Genomic DNA, 24,686 nt, shown 5'->3' on the forward strand with positions numbered 1-24,686 from the left:
GTCCCCACCGCGCCGCGTACCTTGCCGCGGGGCGAGGGGTCAGCGAAGGACGATCCCCGAGCTCGGCCAGCTCCTCAGGATCGGCACCCCACCCCCATCAACACACCGGAAGCGGCCGCGGCGCGGGGGCGGGGCCGCCGGCCGGGCAGGTAACCCCCGCGCCGCAGTGCTCTGGCCCCGCCCCCACCAGGCCCCGCCCTCCCCCGAGCGTCTGCCGGGGGGAGGAGGATGAGGGGGCGCCGCGGCGGCGCTTGTGGTGCAGCCGCGCTCGTCTGACCGGGCCCCGCGGTCCCCGCCGCTTCCTCCGTGCCGCCCTCCCTACGCCCCGCGCCGCGCCGTGCCGTGCCGCCGCCCGGGGCGGGGGAGTCGCCGAGAGTGGATGCCTAGGGGGCACCCACGGGGCAGGGACCAGCGGACGCCATGGGCTGCTGCAGCTCTGCCGCGCAGGTGAGTGGCCCGTGTCCCCCTACCTTCTCCGACCCCGCCGCCCTCCGCTGCAGGGCCCTGCCACATTTGATCCCGGCCGCGCTGCCCGCCCCGCGGCTGTGCCCCCCCCCCCCCGGCCCCGAGTCTGCCCACGTCGGTGTCCTGTGGCTGCGCAGCCGCTTGTCCCCTCCACACCCGCGCTCTCTGGCGGCCGTGCATCCCCTTGTGCCCCTCTCAGCACCGCTTACCTCATGCTAAGCACCCCTTAGCTGCCTCCCACCACGAAGCCCCGCTTTCCTGTGGTAGTGCATCCCCCTCGCTACACCTGTAGCGCCGTCCTCCCATGGCTGCGCACTCTCCGTCCCAGTCTGTAACCATACTCTGTCGTGGCTGGGAACCCATTGCTTTCCCTCCCCACTTCACACTCCTCCACCAACAGCTCTGCCCTCCCGTGACTGCGACCACCTTGCTTTCCCCTCCCGTAGCCGTGCTGTTTCGTGTCTGGGTACCACCCCCATACGTCCACTCGCCCAAAGCTTTCATGCCCATGAACTGTGCACCCTTTTGCTCCCTCTGTAGCTGTGCTTTTCCCGCTCATGGCTGTGCATCCCCGTGTTCACCCCCCACCATAGCCTTGCTCCTTACCATGCTACGCACTTCCACCTTCTGCATACTGTCCTGTGTGCTGCTTCTGCTGTGGATCACTTTCACCTCGCCTCTTCTTCCCCAGCCCTTCTTTGGCCTTGTGATCTGTGGCATTCCCTGCTCCACTTCCCTGCCATGGCTGCAGCTGCAGACCTCCCAGTTCTCACCTGCCATCCTTGTAGTGCCTTGCACCACTGTCCTGTGATCCCCACCCCAGCTCCCCCCTACCTCAGTACCTCTCCCTAGATAGCCCTGCATGCCCTGCCCTTCCCTGCAGCATGTCATGTTCTTTGAGGTCCCTACTACCTCACCAGACAGAAAGAAGCTATTCTGTGGGAGAAAAGTCCTCAGACCCAGGGCGTCCCTCAAGTCCACTGCCTCTGGAAAGGGAGACAGTCCTAATCCCAGCCTCCTTCCTCACTCTATGACCGAGGCTTCAGGTGCCTCCCTACATCCATTTCCCTGTGTTTGATTGGTCCCGTACACATCTCTTGTTTCCGAGGTCGGTTTTTCTTTCTTCCCCCTCCCCCTTCGCTCTGTTTTGCCCGTACTGACTCCTTTTTTCCCCCAGAGTTGTGCTGCCAGGCAAGGCACAATCGGGAGCTCCACCCAATGCTCCAGTTTGTGGCTCTGCTTCCCATATTATCTTTGCCTTTGAACAGCACAGCCAAAGCTGTGCTGCTTTTTTGCGTGGCTGTTTTCTGAAGGCTGTAGTACAAACGATCGCGACTGATGCCTTGGCTGTGCTTTGCTCGCTTGTAAATGTTAGTTTCCTTTGGCTGTATCACTTGGCTGAATCGTGCTTCCAGCAGACTGCTTATGTGGGAAAGTCCGTTTCTGCTGTCCCAGATGACTCATCACAGAGATGAGTTTTTGTAGCTCATCCATTCAGGCAGACTTTTATTTTTATATAAGAGCTCTGTCCTTCCAATGCAGAACACTGCGGAGAGCTGTCCAGTTGCAATAGGAAACATCCTTTCTGTATAGCAAATATGCTGCAAAGAGGAAGGCAATCAGCCTTATGGTGCATGAACAAATGGTTTGAATTAAGAGAGTGAGATATATGCTAAATGTTAGGGGCAGATTTTGAAATTGTTCAGGCACTGCAGTAGACTGCCAGAGGATATTGTGAAGTCTGTATTGGTTGAGGTTTCCTGAAAAAAAACCCAAAACATGTTAGATAAACATCTGTCAGAAGTGGCATAAGGAAAGCTAATACAGACTTGGAGCACTGAGAGTGAAGTTGACGTTTTGAAGTAATGTTTTCAAGTCTTTTCCAACCTTATTTTCTGTGATTTCTATCCAAATTGCTTTTTTTTTGGAGTGTTTTTTAGGCCCTTTCTAGCTCTTCTGTATGAATTTGAATTGCAGTTCACAGTTCTTTTCTTAAAGGAAAATGCAGGCTTATTTGTGAGTAATGTTAGAGGATGAATTGGTTTGCATATCTAGCCTGTTCATAGGTTTCAGCTGACTGATTTTAGGTTTTAGTTAAATTTGTGTTCTGCTGCTAGGTTGTATGATGTTCATAGTAAACTTTTCATTTGCCTTCCTTATGTATGGCAAGATACAGTACAACAATTGAGCTTTGTACCCCATATACATATGACTGAAGTATAAAGAATGGCAGTTTATTTAATTTCCTAACTGTAAGCAAAGGTGTGTCTCCTCAGGAAATCCAAATCAAAGGCTAGTTGCTGAATATTTTATCAGCAGTTTTGTCTGGTATATGGATTACAGAAACCTTGCTGTATATCATACAGCACTACATTAGGTCCTAATGTCTGTCCTATCATCCCTTTTATCATGAAAAAAGTGCTGTTTTCTTCATCTACCATGGTCTTTGCATTTCCTCCTCTTACATTTTTCCTGGGCAGGGGTCCATCAGACATTCCTTTACATTTCCTCACCTACTTCTTGCTTCTCCGTAGTTTCATATTGGTCTTTGACATAATCTCTCCTCTTAGCATGATCACCCTCATTCCTTATGACTTTGTTTTTCAAGTAGATTTCTCATTAAGTTTATTTTTCAGCACTCTAGCCTTTCTGATTTTTGTCTGCTAATCCCCGTTTCTGTTTCTGACAGAAATTATCACTTCTGTTTTGATTCTGCCAACCATCTTATCTGATTACTGCATCTCCAAGTCCCTTTCTCAAGACTACCACCTTCTCCTCTCGTTTCTGATAATGCATCTACCTGTGGCTGATTGTTGAACTGGATAGATTTCTTTGTTGTTTTATTCATAGCTTTTATTTCATACTCAATTAGCCATTTTCCCCCCTATATATGTTTCCCAGTTCCTTTGCTTTGCAGGCTGTCTAAAGGCCTCTATCTTAGGCCTTTTTTCTATGCCTCCTCCCCAGCAGAATCTAGAGAATTCCAGAGAAAAACTGATTAGAATTGACATGTTTACGTTTATTCAGCGCTGTTGATTGCTACTTACAGAGATGTATTCTCATGTTTATTTCCTAGTATTTCTGCCTTTTTAAATACCCAAAGCCCCATTCATTCAGTTGTTCTGCCTTTTTAACCACCAAAAGCCCCATTCATTCAGTTTTTCTGTTTTAATTTAAAATTTCAGGTTTTTACTGCTGCCATCTTATTCCCTTCCTAATTTTATTCTGAGTTGCTATTCTCCATCCTTAAAAATAACAGCACTCTAGTCTATTTCCCTTCTTTTCCGAATTCCTGAACAGAGCAATGTATGTTTGTTGTCACACATTCTTTCCTCTTCATATTAAATTAATTCCAGTCCAGATTCTGTGTTATGCTGAAATTGTCTTCAGTTAATATCGCTACAGGCTTCTTGTGCCCAAGGTGCAAGGATTCCACATCTTTCTTAACCTCCTTGGTCTCTGTTGCTTTCTATAGCTCTACCACATGATGTCTTATTCTCCCTTGATGTCTGTAGTGCCGCAGAATTTTCTGAGTTGGAAGGAACCCACAAGTATCATTGAATCCAACTTCTAAGTGAGTGATCCCTACAGGGATAGCACTGCCTTCTACTCTCTGATTATTGTTTATTTGCCACTACTTCTGTCTGTGGTTGTACTTCCAGCCTTTTCCCCCCTTAACTTCTTATTTTACCAAATTTATCAGCTTTATCTGTTGAGTCATGTTAAATTAAGCTAAATGCAACCATACCAGACTTTCTTCCAGTTGAGCTAATTCTTTCTGTTGCTCCACTGCTGTTTTGCCTGCTCAGGCAATTAGAACTGGAGTACTTCTTTGCCTGTTTCTTTCTTATTTTCATTTTGATATTCTGTGGTTGCACAAAGTTCTTTCACTTCCCCTGGTGTAGCATCTTCTATGATCTCCCCTATTTCTTTATCTTCCCAACCAGAATTCTTGTTTACTTCTTGTTCCTTTTCAGTGTTACCGCTTGTTTCTCCCTGGTGTCACCAGGGTGTTGTAATATTTTTTCCTTTAGGGGCTTGTGCAATCCTGTACTTATTTAGGATCACTAAGCTGTCATTTATTTGTGCTTGCTGTCTCTTTACTACCACCATCTTGAACCTTGAGCTTATAGAGGAAAGCTTGTGCAATGTTGGCTATGGCTATGTCTTAGCAGTTGTCTTAAAGCATTCTTGTTTACCTATTGTCAGTTATCATGAACAGATCTTCCTAAGATTTCTTTGAATTGGTGTTTAGCCAAAGTGTGCTATCCTATATGAGATTAAAACCTGTAAAGGAAGGGAAGAATACTGAGGTGGGATTTCTGTCTCCTGTCTGGTATTGTTGTTACTTGTCAGTACCTTCATGTTGTTTCAGCCCACTGTCCTCTCTTGGCCATATCTTTATGGCCATCATGAGATGGGTATTTTCACAAGAAGGGTGCTTCTGTCCGGATGCATCTCTTTTGTTATGGATCTGCTGTGCAACAAAGCTTTAGTTTCCTCTTAACTTTTAATGGAGGTAACTCTAGTTTGAGTTTGTGGGGGGTTTTTTGTATGTTTGTGCAGTTTTGGAAATTATCTTCTCTACTTAAATGTAGGGATCTTTTTAGCAAATAGTGCAGAAGTTCTGAGTTGTTAAAATAATTGCATTTCTTTCAAATCTTCAGTTTTACTGAGGAAGAAAAACGGGGTTGACTGCTGGTATTCTCTTCCCTGGCTTTTCATTCTTCTCCTTTTCCAATGATGTTTTATGTCACAGCATCAATCCATTTTAAAACTGGATTTTAAGGAAGCAACTGTTGGAGTTCATCACTCTTCTGTTGCCACAGCTGTTAGGCTGTGCTGTAAATCTGTTTGAACTAATCCATACAGGGTTTTTTTATTTCTTTTTAAGCAAAAAAACTTATTTTACAGTATAACTCAAATTGCTCCACTGATGTAATTTATAGCACAGTTCTGTAAAGTTTGCCTTGTTTTATCTGAGGGGACAGAAATTCATTGATAGTGAAAGGGGAATGAGGTGTGGGGAGAGACAGACCTTAAACTGCCGTCTGATGGAAAAGTTGTAAGACAGAATCTCTTCTCTTCTCCCTTCCTACTGTTTTACAATGGTAGTAGCTGATAGTAGTTACAAGGTGTTTGCTTTGGCAACATGTTATAGGAAACAAGGCAATTTATTGAGGTCTTAGTATTTGTGTTGCAATTAGAAAATGTGTGTGTTTAAAATAAACTTACAGCTTTTTACGCTAGTTACTTAATCTACTATATGTGTGAAAGAAGCTTGAAATATTGCTGGAAACTGGAGGCATGGCTGGGAAAAACAAAGCACATGTTATTCTTGGTGGTTTTAGTGGTGACCTTGGTTTTTGAAAGACTGTAAGAACTTCCCATTATAAGAGGAGATGAAGACAGATTATCCCTTAACTTTCCCTTGAGCATTTACTATCAAAACAACATTTAATAAATCTGTAGTTCCTAATTTTTTGCAAAATTGAGTAGTTCTGATGGAATTCCTCTTTCAATAAGTATGGGCAATACAGATTACTAATTGTACATCAGCCATATATCTTTAGTTGCCATAGGTTCTCACAGTCAAATGACTTTAAGGGGCGTCAAAACATGCCTGTTTCATTCTGGGCATAGGTATTGTCATGGAAGAAGACCAGACAAATAATGGTGTTGATGAAGGGAAACAGAATGAATTATGAATTCTCCTTCCAGGAGATAGAAAGCTTAATTTCCCTTTCAATAAATTGACAGTAGATGAGGCTTCTGTTCTAGTCTCTGGTAAGCAGATATGGTAAGAAGGATGAAGTGTACAAGCAGGATCCAAGAACATGCTAATGATAAGGCATCTCATGGAATTGCTTCTTTGTTTCTGGTATGTAAGCTCTGTTACTTTCCTGTGAAGCATGAGATGTCCTTTTATAAATGCTGTCATAAGCAACTGCGCAACCTGTGCAAGTAATTCCTTTTGATCTTAACACAGAAATATTTCAACTACATAGATACTTACGAGTACTCTATAAAATTCATTGAGTTTTTCCTACTGAGGACTAGCTGAACCTCTATAAAATTCATTGAGTTTTTCCTACTGAGGACTAGCTGATCTGAGGTTCAGACTACCCTTCAGTTGTATCACTTCTTAAAATTTGTAGGTAGTGAGTTATTTCCTTTACTTTGTCAGATAATTCAAAAATAGACATTTTAAGAGCTTCAGGAAGTAATAGTTTGTACTGGGAACAACCATGGGACATAGCAAAAGTTACAAAATTTACACAATTTTTGCAAAAGTTTTTTTTTATGAAGTGAGAACAGTTTTGGAGAAGAATGATTATCTTGCATTGTTAATAGTGAGTGCTAAATCCAAAACTTGTTATTGTAATCTATTTGGTATCAAGATTTCTGTCAGCCACCAGAATTTTAGGTTAATAATTGTGAGGGTAGGTTAAGTATCACCCTGCTGATGGCTTTTATTTGTCATTATGAAGAAATAAGAGTGCTTGTTAAGTAGTGAAGTTGTCAACTGTCTTTATGCTGCTTACTCTGAAGGCAAGCTTTGGCAGTAACTGCATGCCTTTTCCGTATTTGGGCTGACTAGAATTTTTGTTCTTACGAACTTAGGTCTGTGATTTCTTTTGTGAAAAGTAGAACTTGCAAACCAATTTAACAGAAACTATGTCTTTGATATTTTGTATCTTTCCTCCTCTGAAGCAGCCTTTAGAAAATTGTGTAAATTCTATGCTTATTTTCTAAAAAATGGTTATGCAGTATTGTCAGGCTACTTCTACCTGTTGACTAAACTGATTACTAATTTTTACCTTTGTTTTATGAGACTGTACTGAGAGCTTGGTTATAATTTTTAGAGAAAGAATTTTTGTTGATGGTTAAGGTTCTAATAAGGTTCTTTTAGGTCATTCTACCACTTTGACATTTCCCAGACTTACATAGTAAATAAACATCATTGTATTCATTGGCCTGCTTTTGCTAGGTCCCTTCTTTTTTTTTCCCCTATTTTTTTGTGTGGGTTTTTTTGTTCTGTTCTTTTAAATCTTCTAGGTAAGCAATTTTCTAATGTGGAATAGAAGTGTATAATTGTATGACAACAGCCTCAAGAGCATCTGTATGTGTATTTAAGAAGAGAGAAGCATCAACTTCATTTTGAAGTTCAGCTTTACAGTCCAAAAATTTAGTTTTCTCTGCTTTAATATTTCAACACCCACTGTGCAATGCATTATAAGAATAGAAGATGATTGCTGGTATATTGGAAAGCTGATGCCATACTGCATTTTTATATGCTAGTTTCTAGCAGCTGCTATTTTTATCAGTAGTGTTGCTAGACTATGGTGGAGAGCATGATGAGCAGAACATGGTGACTTGTATCTGATAATATGTATTGTGCCTGTTCTTAATTAATGTAGTTAAAGTAGCAGTCTACCGCAGAAATGAGCACTGGCCTGTTTTGGTTTGGTTTTGATTTAAATTGAAACCACTCTTGCTGCTCTCTAGATAACATTATTGGATTGAGGAAGAGACCTCTGAATGTTGTATTCAGATCTACAGAAACAAAACAGGAAACCCATTTAAGTATTTTGTTCAAGGTCACAGTAACCATGTTCTGCAAATGCTTTGTCAGACTTCCCATAGTTTGCAGTGAAAAACTGCAAAATTATTGCCTACTTATAAGGAAGTATGCTTATGCAATAAGCTAAGGGCTTGACATATTATTTCCCTTTCCATTCTCCTCCCACTTTTTCTTACATAAATCAGATAGAGCTTTCTTAGTATTAGTTCCTGTTAATCTAATATACTTTCAGTGTCCTCAAGCGCTGCCCTCTTATTATATAATCACGAGTGTTTTTCTTTCTTGTTATGCCAGAATTTTGAACCTGTAAGTCAGGAGTTTGTGTTTAAGCAGCTTTGAATTTCACTTGGCAAATACATTTGAATATAGGATGCATTTTGAAGGAACGTGTATCAAACTGCTATCAATGTCCCTGTAAGTGGCAGCACTGTTAGTTCTCACAGTAGCGGTGTGCAGGCCATGAGCTCCTAATGAGCTGTGATTTACATGAAGACAGTGCAAAGAACAGGGGCAGCGTTTTCCATGGAATGTCCTCCACATCTCACATGGAGACCAGTAACTGGAGAGTTCTCCCCTGGGATTCCTGGTGGGTTTTTTGGATGCATCTCAATGTCCTGCGATAAAGCTAACATTTGAAAGTAAAGTATGTTTTTAATTGCATGTTTTACTAGTCATAAGTTAGGAAATATTTTGTAATTTAGGATTTGCAGTGTGTAGAAGTAAAAAAATTTGAAATTCTGTGAAACAGGTTGATAACCAAGTAGAAAATTCAAATGTAGTGCAGTAACTTGATATATGCAAAATGTCTTCAGAAGTGAAGAAATGTTTTGATTTTTTGGTTTTGTGGTTTTGGGAGGGTGGGGTTGTAGGGTTTTTTGGGGTGGTTTTGTGGTTTGTTTTGGTTTTGTTGCTTTAGGTTTTTATTATTGTTACTGTTTTGGTTTTGTTTGCTTGACTGATTTTTTATTAATGATTAAGAACTGTGGAAGTACCAAAATTGCATTGAAATGGATATTTTAAGCCCCTGGAAGATATTACTGTGATATTTGTAAAATATCCTTATTTATTACTTTTTTGAAATGTTACTTAATGTATAATATAGAAAAGAAGCCACAGCTAAATACTTTTGAGGCTTAAAAACAAGGCTTTTGTCTGCAGATGGCCTGATCTCTAAACTTCAAAACTGCAGCAGGTGTGCTGATCATATCAGCTTTATTTAATCAGCTGTGTTATGTTCCAAGATAAATATTTAAGTTGTTGATTGAGGTGGAGGTGTGTAATCAAGGAATTTTAAAGCCATGTTTAGTATGAATTGACTAAAGATGAATGGAAGATGATCTACAACACAACATATGCTACATTTAAGAGTGAAGTCCCCGTGTATGAGTTTCAGGGTAAACATCCTTATATTACACCATTAGTAATACTGTAAGTGATACCTTATGTGTTCTCAATTTTGTTTACCTTATGTTAAAAACTTACGAATACTATTGGTGCTATTAGCAAAATAGAAGATGTGGACATATTGAATTAATTGTATTCTTAATATCTGATAAGAAGCAAAGGATAAATTCATTACCTTTTGGTGGATAAAGCCATATTACACCATCAGAAAACTTCTCCTAGTATTATTTTTGTGTTTCATACTTATAACAGGCAGGTACATCTTTTCAGTGGATGGGCCATTGGAGAACAGATGGTGAATTGTGAAGTTGTTAGGAAAATAAGGATGTGGGTGCCTGTATGAAAATACAATAAAATACAATAAAAATACAATAAAATAAAATATGGCTCTAGGTCCAAAGTGTGACTAGTGTCTGCTTTGCAGTAAATTGAAAAATACACTGGTTTGTTGCTGTGATGCTGGATTTCTTCAGCCTGACTAACTCCTGACACTGACAGTGGGCTGCCCCCAGAAAGCTGTTGAATCTGGGATGCAGCTGTAGGGCACGGCTGCTCTAGGGCACAGGTGGACTGCGTTGGGGATAGGACTGCGCCGAGGGCAGGGACAAGGAACAGGGAGAAGTCTTTTGTATGTTTTCCAAAGTAGATTATTCCCCGCAGGATCGGGGACAGAAAAACGCGGACTCAAAGGCATGCACCAACTTATAAGTGGGGAGAGGTCCCAGGGGAGTATACAATCTTTAACCAACTGGGAGAAACTGGGGGTGGAACACAAGGTGGTGAACACAATGTTTAAACCAATAGGGGACTACAGGGGAGGAGAACTTAAACAAACCAATGAGGTTTCGAATGATATAAAATTGATAGGGAAGCTTCTAGAGAAAGGGGCAGGCTTGGGGAGGGATTGACATTCAATGGGAGGAGGAACAGCGTTAAAAGGGCAGGTCTTTGGGGAGATGGAGAACTAGATCAACACCAACAACCTGGAGAAAGGAACAATCCATTAGTAAAAAAATATGCTATAACAGTACAAAATAGGAAGGATTATAAAACTGGCTGCTAGAACTGCATTACAGTCAAAAACACACACTGCAACAGTTTGTAGTGAGATTGAAGCAGAAATTCCATAAAAATGGAACGTTGGACTTCACTGTGAGTTGCATGTCCTATTATGGAGTCCCTTTTGGAATTACCCCAGGGTGTTTTGGCTTTTTTCTAAAGATGACTGGGACATGCTGCAGTAGTGTGACAGTGACAAGCTCTTTTGTCCTTTAAGTAGGAGACATTGCTTCAACTGTCTCAGTCTCTGAGACTCAAGATTCTGCCTCCCATGAGAATGCAAGCATTAGCAAGCCCTTTGAGGTTGGAGCAGTAGTTCTCTTCCCAAGAGGTAGATCCAGGCCAAGTCTACGCTAATAATTATTTTAGTGTGTGTATGCAGGTATTCAAATTGATACAATGTAGTTCATTCTTCCAGGGAGCTGATACAGTTTAGTAGAGTAAAAGTTTGCGTTTGCTGGTGTGTATTCCTGTTCTAGTAGTAGTGGAGGTCTACTAATAATATGCTGTACAATAAACAACTTTTATTATGCACCTGAGAGATTGTCTGAACTCATGGAAGAGTGCTGTAAGCTGCTGTTTAGTGCTTTGTCGGAACACCTTATAGGTCAGCCACAGGAACTTTGTACAGAAAGGTGGACATTTTAACTAAGTCAGCTGTGTACAGTGTTCTTAGACTTCCTGGTGGAGTAAGCTAAGGGTTTTCTATAAAAATATAACATGGTTGGTAATGTCATGAACTGAAAATAGGCTTCATTCTTCAAGACTTTGTTCTGCACACTTAAATAGTAGACTCGCCACATAAAAGTTTTATAGAGAGAACTAGTTTAATTTTTATTTTTGTTCTTGGAAGTGTCTTTGTGTGGATTTGAGTGTATGGTTGGGGTCAAGACTCGTGGTCTCTTTCTCTTTAGGCTGTAGGATTGAGGTCTGTTCCGAAGTGGAAGTTTCATTAGGATAATATGCAGCTGCTGCTAATTCTTCTTTTAAACAGTTGCATAGTGTAGAAAAGTCTACCATGTTTTGGACAGAAAAATGCCGTATCTATTAGACCTCTTGCATTGGAAACAGTTTGGTAAACTAGTAAATTATGGCTCATCTTATTTGTAGGCGGAATGCTTCACAGTAAAGGTTAACATGTGATTAGTACTGTTCTTTAGCTTGTAAAGATGTAAAATGGGTAAAATACCATCTCCTTAAATGGCTGTTAGGAAACACTGATAAATGTTTCAAGAACTCTCTTTTTCTTCTGGGAGGGTATTGTTATAAATGATCAAATTGTGGGCCAAAATTATCAAAAATTTAGCAAAGATTTATTTGTCTGCGAGACTGAAGTTCGGTCTTCAAAACCACCACAGCAAAAGAGGCAGTGTCGAGCCCGGGATCGGCACTGGGTGAATCTGGATCTGACCTCCAGAGAGTCAGAGTTCCCCCAGTTCACGCTTGCGGCTTCGCACAGCGAGGTTTTATACAGTTTATTCTGCCCAAGGCAAAAATGACCGAATTTTCTTTGTGTCTCTTCACATGCATCGCTGTTGTTTTCCATGTGCAGAGGTGGACAAAAGCCCAGTCCAGGTGTGCCATCGGTGTAAATCAGCTTCAGAGGAGCTGTGTATTCACATGTATCAGGGTGGCGTTGCTGACTACCTCAACAGATGCAATCGGCAAGGCGATAATCGCTCTCAGGGTGGCTCCCGACAACTCGGTCCTGGGAACCTATATTCTCACGTTAAGGCGTCGATCGTTATCTTAACTTGTGTCCGGGAACTAGTTGAATCTAAATAAGAGAGCTGCTCCCGGGGGTGGTCAAAAGACATGGTTTGGATTTCACAATCTTTTATACCATACGTTAATAGCATGAATTATCCCTACCATATATTACAGTGTGTTTCAAAAACATTTGAAGGTGCAGGGTTAAACTTGGCTTGCAGGACAGCTTCTGAACTGGATGACTTCTTGGTCACCACCTTTTTAATCTGGTTTGTCCATTTCCCAAGGAGCCATACCCTTAAATGTCATTTGGTGGAATGCACCAGTATTGCAAATGGACTCTCCAATTTTGAAGAGTTGAACTTGCATCACAGGTGTAAAATTTATGTATTCTATACTCGCAATGCTACTGGAACAAACCAAATGCTGTTTATATGATCAGTTGAATCACTGGTACTTTATCAGAACCAGTTTGCCTTCTAGGAAAGGTGCATGTTGCAGGACTTTGGCAGTTTCCACAGAAGAAGCCAATTGGGATGAGAATCCTTTTTTGCCTCTAAAGGCCATTTATTAATGCTGTGTGCACACTGTGGCTGTTTGTCTTCTATGAAGACAGTTAGCTACACAATAATTTCTGAACTGTAATTTAAATAAACAAGAAGCAGTTATGTCTATTTACTCTTCTGTATTGAATTACCGTTGTATGCATTCTGAGTCAGGATGTTACATCAAGGTGATGAAACAACAGAGAATTTAAAGGAGATGTAGTTAGATTAATATGGTTCCTGGGATAGGGTTTTGTAACAAATTATCTTAACATCAGTATAACTATCTAAATGAAGTTGTGACTTTATTCTTACAACCTTTGTGTTCATATACAAGTTGGAATAGCCCTACACTCTCCAGCTGCTAACTTCTACTCACTAGCTAAAGTGGAGCCTAGGGTCTGACCTGCAACTTCTTTTCATCCAGTGGTTGTAGTAACTCATGCCAGTTATTCACTAGGTTGTCCTTAATTCAGCCCACCTGCCTCACTAGCACCTGCATTTTCTTCTTCTTGAAATGTGTCATCTGACCACCACATGACTTTTTCTTTCTGCTTCCTGTACCATCATGATGTTACAGCATCATCAGTTGATAGCAGATTCCATCTTTATCCTTATCTTATTCACATCTTTGCTACTTACCCACAGCTTGATTATCTCTATATGTAGTGCTGCAGATGTTCTCTAATAGGCCTCTCACTTTAGTCTCATCACTCCCAAATTTTATATTGCATGAGACATGTTGTGTTCAAAATAAATTCTCTGTAGCTCCCTGCATCAATCGTCTCCTGTTAAAATGCAGTGTTTTTTCATCTTGTTATGCTCTTATATGGGTTGCACTTGGGTTATGGCATATGAGTGCTTGTATGACAGCATCCAGTACTGCTATTACAGTTAACAGTGAAAGTGGTTTTGACTATGCTGGTTCTGGCAATTCCTGTACAGAAGTATATTGCAGTGTGCAGAGGAGACCTACTCTTTGGTGCTGGAAAGGTATATTTTTTAAGTGGCAGCAAGAAAGAAATCTGCAAGAGGGGTTTCTGGTTTTGTTTTGGAGTGATTGGACGCAATGAATACCAAGAAAATAGCCTCTTTTAATTTTATATTTGCATGCAAGTACTTTTAGTCCTGAGAATGTGTAGCTCTGAATTCAGCTAGGAAAAAACAGTAGTTAATGTCCTGATATTCTTCCCACTTCCTCTTCCGCAAGAGAAGTCTTAATTGTAGACATCCAATTTTCTAGCTATGTAGTACTAAAACACGATTGTAAAATTGCGGCGCCTGAGGGTTTTGATTTGGTTTTGAGTTTGCTAAGTCTTGTGCAAAATGGACAGATGTAAACTTCTGAAAACAATTACTTGTGTTCTTGAGTAAATAATTCATAAAATCAGCACAGAAAAGCTGTTATGAGCAGGAAATGTTCCCAACCTGGAAGCTTGTCTTGGACAGAAAGACTGATTTGCCAGCCTTCCACTTCTGACTGATAGCGCTCCAGTTTCTCTGTGCTTTCATGACACTACATGCTTTGTTAATGGCAAGAATATCCTTAGAGAGCGTAGTGTAAATTATGAAATGAATGAAATGAATTTCCAATTTTTCTTTCTCTAGCTTTCTTGCATAAGCAAATATTGCAGACTCCTAATCTGGAAGAAAAGCTAAAATGAGTATAAGTGCTGATTTAGGATTTCAGGCAAAGCATGTCTACTAAAATGTTATGGTGTTTCAGTCACAATGGATACAAAGCATAGTTTACAGATTGCAGAACAAACAACATTTGTTAGACCTTACATTGACCATAGATTAACAATTTATGTTGCCAAAGCATGAAAATCAGTCTGAGTAAAAGTCTAAGGGTGTAGAGTAGACAGGGAGCAATCACTGGAGAGATGCAGACACCAATATCAAAGACAAGGATAAAGGACTATGAAGCTATGGAACGGGATTCATTGGGAATCCAGAATACAAGGAAGCAACTGGGAGGAAAATAGTAGTCAGATAGTGGTAGCTAGCTTGGGTTTTAGTGAGATCTGAGGACAAGAAAGATTGCACTGACTACAGAAGAGAGGTGTTGTTTTAAACATATAAAATTTCATACCTTGTTACCACGCTAGGTAGTTAAATTTTAAAATTTTAAGTTAGAAAGTATCTAGTACCTGTTGAGTTTCCTCTTAGGATACTTTTTGTTTAGAATACCTTCCTTTAAAAAAATTTTTTTTGTGGGCTTTTTCTTTGATGATTTTTTTTTTTTGGTCTTGTTTATTTTTGGTGTCGGGGTTTTTTTGGGGTGGTTTTTTTTCCTGGTTTTTTTTTTTGGTGGGATTTTTTGTGGGGTTTTTTTCCTTGTGGTTTTTTTTTTTTGTTTTTTTGGGTGGATTTGTTTGTTTTTTTTGAGTTTTTTAAATTTTGTTTTGTTAATGCTTTCTTTTTTAAGTTGGTTTTTTTTTCAGCAGAGTAAGAACCATAGGCAGAGAATTAATTCATCTGTATAACTTTCTGACTATGTTGTACATTACTACATTTCAAGTTTCTTTTTGACATATAAATTGCAGTCCACTTAGTAAGTAAAATGGATTACTTATGGTAACTGTGACTAGTCAGACAACCGAAATCCTTGCCAGAGCTATTCTAGAGGCTTTTAAAAATCCTATTAAAAGATTTTGTAAGCACATGTAGAGAGAGGATAAAAAAACCCCAAACCAACAAAACAATCAAAGCACACTCTGCAGTGCATTTTGCTGCTCCCTTTTTCGCCATGGGCAATTTGCTCTTAAGACAGCAGCTGTAGCTGAAATTTACCTCTGCTGTTTGTAAATAAATTTCGAAAGAATCTAGAGTTCTTGGAGTGAAATTACGAATAGGAAGCACGAAGCCTTACATATTTTATGCAATTATGATTATGCTAATTATAGCAATGTATAAATGTCACAATCTTGTTGTAAATGTTAAGTTCCAAGACTGTGTTAGTTAGAAGTGTGAACTGCCAGGATCAGAAGATTCATTTTTGCTGAACGTGGCTTGTAGAGTGTACAGTGTGACCTTTTAGCACCTCTAGTGTCTGGTTATTAAGTAAAACCTAAAGAAGTTTTACTGGTCAGAACCTACAGTGAATTTGCATTTTGAATTAAAACAGTGTTTATGACATCTGTAAAACTATATTCATCACATCTGTAAGTGTAACTTCCTTAATAAAAGATTGCAAAATTAGCTTGGAATTTCCTAATGTAAAGTTGGACTACTTAGAAAACTCAATTTTTTTGAAGTGTGATGCGTGCAGGATTTAATTTGTTTACCCAGTTTTTAGGTTTATAACGGTAGTATATGAAAAGGCTGCTTTGTGCTTGTGAATTTAAAGAAGTCAAAGTCATGAATAGCAAAAAAATCACCTTGCTAATATCATGTAAGTTACATGCTATTGCTTTTTTTTTTTTTTTAATTAAAAATATGCAGAATACATACTGGAGATAAAAGTTGTTGACATTTCATTCAGCTGTTCTGTTTTAATTCAGTACTGACATTTGCTACCTTGTTGGCAAAATGTTGAAGATTATTCAGTGTTGCGATCCGTGGTGGTGGTGGACGCAGCCTTCCCTGGGAGTGTCTTGTGCCAGTGGGTAGGAGCCACAGGAACACTAGCACACACACACAGAGCAACTCAACAGTGAGGACACGGGAGGGTCCAGGCATGGAGTTCCAATGTGCTTTATTTCAGGCCACGCTGAAGGCATCCAGAGGCCAAAGACAGGGAACAAAGGAGGGTCTAGGATATAAACACAGGGAAAGAAGGGGCAGAGGAGAGCATCAGGCATCCAGTGAACAGAGAGCTCAGGAGTGGTACACCAGGGAAGGGACAAATAGGAAATGCCCGGGTGGATAGGCAGAGGCATAAACCAAAGGGAAGTCAGGGAAGAGAGAACTAACTAGAACATGAAGGTAAAAGGGTAAAAGGGGTAGGGAAGGCCAATGGGAAAGACAGAACTGGGACAAATTAACATAGTGCTGCAGAGCACCATGGGGAAACTTCTTTCCTCACCCTGAGCTGTGAAGAATGCCCAGAGCCTAAGGTGCATCTCTCCAGGGAATTGCTGTTGCATTCTCCCCAGTTGGCTCACGGGCCTCCACGCTTCAGAGTCTTAAGAGAAAAAAGTAAATTCATAATTTCAACAGTTAATGCCCTTTGATCTGTCTTTGCTGAGGACAGTTGTGTATGTAGTCTCTTTATATCAATCTCCTTTTCTTCCTCAAGGATTAAAACAGTGTCTGCAGTTCTTGGGTCTCAGTCAATATATCTGAAGATTCAGTGTTTGGGAGCCTGTTGAAAAAGCTTGTCTGTGTAACTGTGTATATTTAAAAGTAGCTGTAATCAGTATTTTTGTTATAACAAATTCTGATTTGCTGCTTGGTTTTGTATTCCAGCTAGTGCTTATTCTTTTCCTGAAACCTTTTTGCCTAAATGACTGTTTATAAGACTCTTAATTATCTTAGCAATGTATACATACTTGAGAATTTTTACCTCATGAGCAGCAAACTATCTGAATTGCTTACAACTACCTCCATCATTGACTATTCCAACCTTTAATTATACAACTTTACTTTCTGGCACCATAGCAATACAGATGAAGGATTTCTTCACTGAAGTGTTAAGCTCAGCTGCCTTATGGCAGGCAGAAAACTGTTCCTTAAACAGCAATTTATTGCCTTCTTTCTACATGCATAGTTCTTGTTCAGCCTGCCAGTAGTATTTGAAAAGTTTAATCCTTCCTGGAAATCAGATTACTGAAAGGTAGCTGTGGAAGACTGCAATAGGAGATATTTTCCATTTCATGCCATTGATTTCTGTTTTCTGTTAATAAAAAGACAGATGAAAATAACCAATTTTGTGGATAAATATTTGTAAATTTCTGGATAAATTAACTATTTTCTGGGTAAATAACTATTTGGTGATCTAGCTCCTGTGGAGGCACTTCTTTTGGAATCTTACATGAGCTTTACTCTTTAAGTCTTTCAACTTCTTCTTTCAAGCTTCTTCAACTATCTTGGCATTTAAAGATGGCTCCTACTGTAGATAAATTACCTGTGAAATATTTTTCTGCCTTTTTCTATTATGAGCAGACAAAATGTTGTTAATGTCATCTCTCTCTTCTCACACAAGAGTTCCAAGCGAGAGTGGAAGCCTTTGGAAGACCACAGCTGCACAGATGTACCATGGCTGCTCTTATTCATCCTCTTCTGCATAGGAATGGTGAGTGAAACTCAGAGGATTTTGTAAATGTTATATAGCTAAAGAGTTTACAGTCATAAGAAATTAATTTTAAAACCTGTCAGTAGCTTAATCACTGGCAAAGATCAGGATATGTTTGCGTGGGAACCATCAACTGTAGAACAGAAATGGGTAGTATGTACATATCAAAGGCCTTTGGTAGGGATCCGTAATTTATTGTTGGTGCCAATTCTTGCTCCAGCTTCTTTTCCCCTGGAACTGCAGTCTCAGTGGTAAGTAATTTTTCAGCAAGGTGAATTATCACTTGACTCATGTTCCTTATGCATGTCCCAGAAATGATAGCTAGGTGTCTGGTAAGCAATTCTGTGAATCACAGTGAACTTTTTTGTGAGAAACAAAAATTCTGACTGTCAAAGAGTGAGCTGAGTTTTTGTTTATTTGTTAATTTATTTATTTTTATTGTATACTTAGTAGAAGCAGCTGTTGTTAAAAACCATATTACTAATGATAAGATCTTTCTTTCAAAGTTTTAACAGTTCTGTACTCTGTGATGAAGCCATGACCTTTTTCAAATCAGCCTCACAAAACTCTACACTTTTTATTAAAAGACTAAACCTTCAAACCCTGCAGATTAATGTAGAAGTACACTTCTTTCCATCTTGTTTTGTTTCATGGACCTATGTTTGCTACTGTTCTTAAATAGAGAATATCCATTGCTGTCTTGTACTACTGTGTTGCAAGCAGGTGTCCTTAAGGGGGTTTGGGACTTAATGTGCTCTCAGCTTTCTTCTCTGCTTTCCCTCGGTCTCTGGTGTTAGGAATAATTCCACTGAAAAATTTCTTCTACTTTCCCCAGGGTATTTTTCAATGGTTGGGCTTCAAATGTAAAAATTATAATGATTATTTAAAATCATATCAATTATGTTGTCGCTGTAATGTGAATATCTTAAAATTGCAAAAAGCACAGTGCTTCCTGAAACATGTAGCTCTCTTTTGCATTTGTTTTTTTTTCTGGTTTTGTTCATGTTCCCCGATTATTCAAGGAACTGAACACGAACTGTTCCTCCAATTATAAATTAGTTTTCTGTGCATGTGTCCCAAATGTTCCTTTCTAAGTAATGTACTATACGGAGCAATCATCTGACTGGGTCACATAGTTACCATTCTAGGAGACTTCACTTGCAGGGTGAACCACCCACATTTTCACTGTTCCATGCCAACATCATTTCCTGTTGTCATCATTTCATCTGATCCTGGCACTGCCATCTGTTGCTCTATGCTCTTGTCTCAGCTGTTTACCCACTTCTCAAATCTTAGCCTGTGTCACATGTAAAATCAGTTCCTTGGTGGTAGTGGAGTGAGCTGATGGTTCATTTCTCCCCATCAGTGGTTTGCTAATGAAGCTTTTGGGCTAGTCTCTTGTTTGCACAGTTATTGCCTTAATCCTGGTTTTGCTTGTGAAATATCTCTGAAAGTTCACAGCAAGACCTGCCTACATAGGATATTTTCCACATTACTTGGGTGGTCTGAACCATCTTGCTTTGCATCTGTTTCTTTCCTGCATTTAAAACCAGTGTCTGGAGCCATAGTGGCCTTGACCTGCTCACTTGCTTTAAGAGGATTTCCCTAAAAGAAACTTGTGTTAGATAGGCCTCATCATTCTAGCTCATCTTTGAAAGTACTTAATTTAAAGGAAAGAAAAAGAATCTGAAAGCAAGAAAATCTGGATTGTGTGGAATTGTCCAAGATGCTTAGCAATCTGTCACAACTCCATCTCTGCTTGTAGCTGTCCTTCACTGCTGGCCCTTGCGCACTTGCTGGCCTCTCCCTTCTGCTTCATGCCCCTTGCTGACAGTAAGACTATCAAATAAACAATATACAGGAGTTTTAACTCTGCTTGTATAATATCCAGTATTAGATGTCTGAATCCCCTTTTAACTTGCATTCAGTTTTATTATTGCACAGAAGTTCTCTCCGATAGTCCTTGTCTTTCCCTTTCCAGTCTGAAAGAATTTTTAGACAACCTCTGCTTAGAATAAATTAATAAAACTGACTTTTCCCATCTTTCAAACAGAGTATTGCTAAACTGTGGGGTTTTTGTATTCTTCCAGGGTTTTATCTGTGGCTTTTCAATAGCTACAGGAGCAGCTGCAAGACTGCTTTCGGGATATGACAGTTATGGAAATATTTGTGGACAGAAAAATGTCAAGGTGGAGGGAATAGTCAACAGTGGTCTGGACCTCACACACAAGAAGTAAGTATGTGATAGGTTTTGCCTTTCCTGGTTTAGAGAATTCAAAAACTGTTTCTTTCTTTGAAAGTGATTTAAAATAAGGTGGGAAAAGGGATATGTTAATTCATTTTTACTTGTCCTTTGAAACTTTTCTCACTTAGAGGACAGCAATCTTTTGTAACAACTAGCAACATTAGACTGTAGGTTGGCAGATATGCAATATGAATACAGCTAAGACATTGAGAAATTACTTTTTCTCAGTATCCATTTCATGTAGGATATTGTGCTAGGCTGATAAATCTTGTTTGTTAGGGTTTTAAGTGTGACAGGTAGTCTCAGATTTGGGAGCAGGCTTTGATATCAATGTTTACTTTTGATGTTGTATGCTTGATTTCTGCCATGATGTGTAAACGGAGATGAGATACATCTGGCGCATGAGAATAAGACTTTAAAATTTGAACTGTAGGCATAATGTATATATGTGACTTGTGGAGAAAATGCACAAAACTTGAGAGGTGTGCACAGCTTTCATTAAGCAGTGTCTTCTTAAAACTCATGCTTAAAGTTCAAGTACTTCCTATCTGTTGTCCAGGAAGACATCACACTGCAGTAGTCGTACTGGAGCAGTGGCAAGAATTCTTCACTGACAGATTGAATACCTGTGAATGTCTGTTGAGGTCTGTCTTGTTAGTCAAATAAGCTCAGAGTCCTTCTGTACAACTTAGGAGACTTAAGGAAGCAAACTGTTTAGCTTAGTACAGTGATATTCACTTACCAAAAAAAAAGTGGTTTTTTCACCACCAATTACTTCAAGGAGCTAAAAAGTTACTGATTTTTGAGTATGATAGCCTTTTGCTACACACTTTCAGACTAACAGAATTTTGATAATTTTCCTAAGTTGTTTTAGAAGCATGCTTTCCTGAGATCTTCTTATTTTGAGTTACTATTCTAAAGACTTCTAAGTATCTCATTTAAGATTTAATGTGGATAGATAGTTGGTGGTTATCAGAAAGATTTGAGATAAATAAAATGTCTGGAGCTTTTTACTGATATCTTTTGTCAGAAAAATAATTTCTTACTCTAATCTGATCTTTCAAGAAGATTGAAAGGTTTAAAGTTTATGCAGCAAAATTTTCCTATTTTTTACAGAAACATTTTAGCATTTTCTAAACCCATGTGTATACAGTATAAAATTGTGATTCTAGTGTTCTGAGAAAACATGCAAATTTTAAAAGAATAATTTTAAGTTTATCCTTAGAAGGAAATGGTATCTGAGTTCATGTGAAGGTAGAGGATTTCAGACACCTAATTGAAATGTAGTAATTAATATTGTGATAGTCTTCTACATGTGACATAGGTCAGACCATCATGTGGGGAAACATCTACCACTAAGTAAATTCCTCTTGTAAATGCAAGCTCAAAAGACAGCAGATAAAAAGAGAGACTGTTTTAAACACAGCTAATTGATGGAGACTGTTGTTTGTCAAGACATCTTAATGAGGTTCAAAAGAATGATGCTTTTCTAACAAGGATGTTGTGGCTTGAGGCATGAACTAAACAAATTAATAGATACACACATGTGAGTTACAGTCCTCTCTATTTGGTTAAGAGAAAACCCTCTAAGATAGATTACTCTCTAACGGTTCACATGAAGTTCCTGGTATAGTCCAAGGTATCCAGTTTTGGAAGCGATTGGTTCTTATATAAGTGAGTGATACTTCCTTCCCTCATACCTCGTGGTTTCTTCTGAAAAATTGCCAAGCAAATTAGAAAACTATCTGCTTTGCATCTGTCTCTAGCAGATGGAGTTCCTACAGTGTCTGAGGTGGAGTTCATGGGAGTATTTAATGTTATTTTTATAGGAGCACTTTGCAGACAGATGGTAAAAATAAACTCTTCTTCCTGCCTGTACATTTCGGTTTGTGTAGAGAAAGAAAAGACTTTAAAGGTCCACAAATGGGGCTCTGGAAACATGAAGTTACTCTCATTTCATTTTGCTTGCAGGGTAATTCCATTTTCATTTCCTAGTCCAAGGGCTGAAAAGCTAAATCATCTGTAAAAGTAACATTTTCTTCCTTGTATATGACAGCAACCCATAGTCACTGTCATGTGGAAGTGAAATTGATGTGGTCTGTGTGGATATGGAAATCAGGGTGGTAAGGGTAAAGAGCAGAGTTCTCACAGGGATGTGATTTGGTCTGTGTACATCAGATATGCTGAAACCAGTGAGATATGAAGTATTAGGAAGGAGGATTTTACAGCCTGGTCTCCTGAACAAAGAGTGGATCATGCATCCTTTTATTTTTATAAAGTAACCACAACACACTTTAATAGTCTGTTTTCTACAGTCAGACATAACACAATACTCCAGATCTGGCAGTGAATTCTAATTAAACCTATTTGCTTCAAGTAAGCTCCTTGCTTTACAAGTTCTGGTAGTTATAAAGGGTTAAAAAAATGACCTGTTATTTGCAAATAAATGATAATCACAGCAGCCAAATGCAAGTCTCTGAAATGCTGGTTCAGTCTGGTTTTTAATCACCAGTATGTTGTTATTTCGACAGAATTCAGTTTGTGCTGTCTACTCAAGTACTAGGAGATGCTGTGGAGGATAGTTAGGGTGGCATTCTGCCTGAGCACATGCATTTGACCACAGGAAATGCTTGAACTTTAAGTAATGGGAAAACCCAGTTTTTCAGGATGGTTTGCAGCATGTACACAGAGAATTTGATTGACTGAAACTGTATATGCCCTACTGATGAAGAAATTTTTGACACTGGACTCTTATCTCCATTAGATGGCACAGATCAATTATGATATCTGGTAGCTCAGTCTGTGTGCCTTGAAAAAAGAGAGCCTGAACAAAGAAATATGTGGGGAATTATTAATATGAGCACTGTTAGGGCCTGGAGTGGTCTTGCTTTTCATTGGTTTGCTGTTGTGTTACCAAGTGGTTTCCATGTTGTCATCTTCATACCCTCTTAGGCTGTTTTTCTGGGGGGTTTTGCTTAGTTCTGTACTCTATGATGCAGTATGTTCATTACAGCTCCTATAACATGCCTCAGGCTGTACACTCTAATTAATTGTTAATTTTTAGGTAATATTTAAAATGCTAGCTTTGTCTAAGTGTTATTAATGCTCAGGTTACTAGCTCTCAGTTTCACTTTATTGCTCTACAGCTACCTGAAAGGATGGGAGGAATCAATCTCTCCTCCCAGGTAACAAGTGACAGGATGAGATGAAATGGTCTCACACTGTGCAAGGGGAGGTTTAGATTGGACATTATGACAATTTTTTTTTTGCCAAAAAGGTTATCAAGCCCAGGTAAGTGGTTAAGTCACCATTCCTGGAGGTCTTTAGAAGATGTGTAGGTTTGGCACTTAGGGGCATCGTTTAGTAGTGGATTTGGCAGTGCATTTACTGTTAGAGTAGAGGATGTGAAGGGTCTTCTTCAACAAAAATGATTCTATCATTCTAATTCTGCCTTGTTTTACTTTAAAGCCACGCCCCCTTGTCCTTTCACTATTTGCTTGTGTGAAAAGTCAATTTGTCTTTTACAGAAGCCCCCTATCAAAAAAAAAGTAGTGCTGGAAAGCAGTTCTGGAAAGCTGCCAAAAGGTGTCTCCACAGCCATCTCTTTTCCCAGATGAACAGCCCCAACTCTCTTAGCACATCTTCATGTGCTCCAGCCCTCTCATCATTTTCATGGGTCTCCTCTGCACTGTTCATGTCTTTCCTGTACTTTCTTCTGGGCATCCCAGAGCTGGGTGCAGCTGGGGGCCCCCCTGAGGGCAGAGTAAAACTTGCCTTGCCAGTCATGCTTCTTTTTATGCAGCCCTGGATACAGTTGGCTTTGTGGCCTGCAGGTGTACATTGCCAGGTCATGTCCAATTTTTCATGCACTGCTACTTCCAGGTCCTTCTCTACAGGGCTGATACTTCATAAAGATGCATAAATATACCTTTATTGTAAGTCTACTATATTGATTTTCAAATAGCAAACGTATTTTCATTTGCAGTGTTGAAGCATCTCTAACAATATGATTACTTTGTTTACATCTGCTTTTGTATTGCTGATGTGTTATTTCCTTATTAGAAAACTAGTCTATTGCTGATTGTAAATAACTGAAATTGCAGCACAAAGTATGTAATGACATTCTTCTAGAGGGAAACAAAACCTGTCCTGTGGTGACACAGTATGAAATTTTCTCCAGTAAAATCACTTATCTTCTACACGTAAGCTTTATAAACAAAAAAATTAACTTTTCTTCTGTAATGCTGGTTCCTCAAATTTTGGTTCTTGTTTTAGCTGTGATGAAGAAAAACTAATCTTACTTATCTTACTTGTGTTTTTCTAGGCCGCAGATTTGATAGCCTGGAGTTTTCTGTGCAGCTCTTTTCTGTGCACCGTACAATGCAGTATTTGAATTTCATGTGCTGTTTAAGGCTATGCCCATATTTCTGTCAA

The 24,686-nt window shown here is 39.5% G+C and overlaps 1 protein-coding gene across 3 annotated transcripts in view; it reads left to right on the plus strand.

Moving 5' to 3' along the window:
• The first annotated feature begins 206 nt into the window (after positions 1-206).
• The window catches only part of SLC44A1 (solute carrier family 44 member 1), a 73,096-nt gene continuing 48,616 nt past the window's right edge, over positions 207-24,686 (plus strand). For all 3 annotated transcript variants that reach the window (XM_030968290.1, XM_030968291.1, XM_030968292.1), the window contains exons 1-3: positions 207-447; positions 17,918-18,007; positions 20,098-20,240. In XM_030968290.1, coding sequence (XP_030824150.1) covers positions 421-447; positions 17,918-18,007; positions 20,098-20,240 — 260 coding nt within the window. In that variant the 5' untranslated portion in view covers positions 207-420. The remainder of the gene's footprint in view (positions 448-17,917; positions 18,008-20,097; positions 20,241-24,686) is intronic.

The sequence above is a fragment of the Camarhynchus parvulus genome, chromosome Z, assembly GCF_901933205.1.
Source record: "Camarhynchus parvulus chromosome Z, STF_HiC, whole genome shotgun sequence".
Taxonomy (NCBI): domain Eukaryota; kingdom Metazoa; phylum Chordata; class Aves; order Passeriformes; family Thraupidae; genus Camarhynchus; species Camarhynchus parvulus.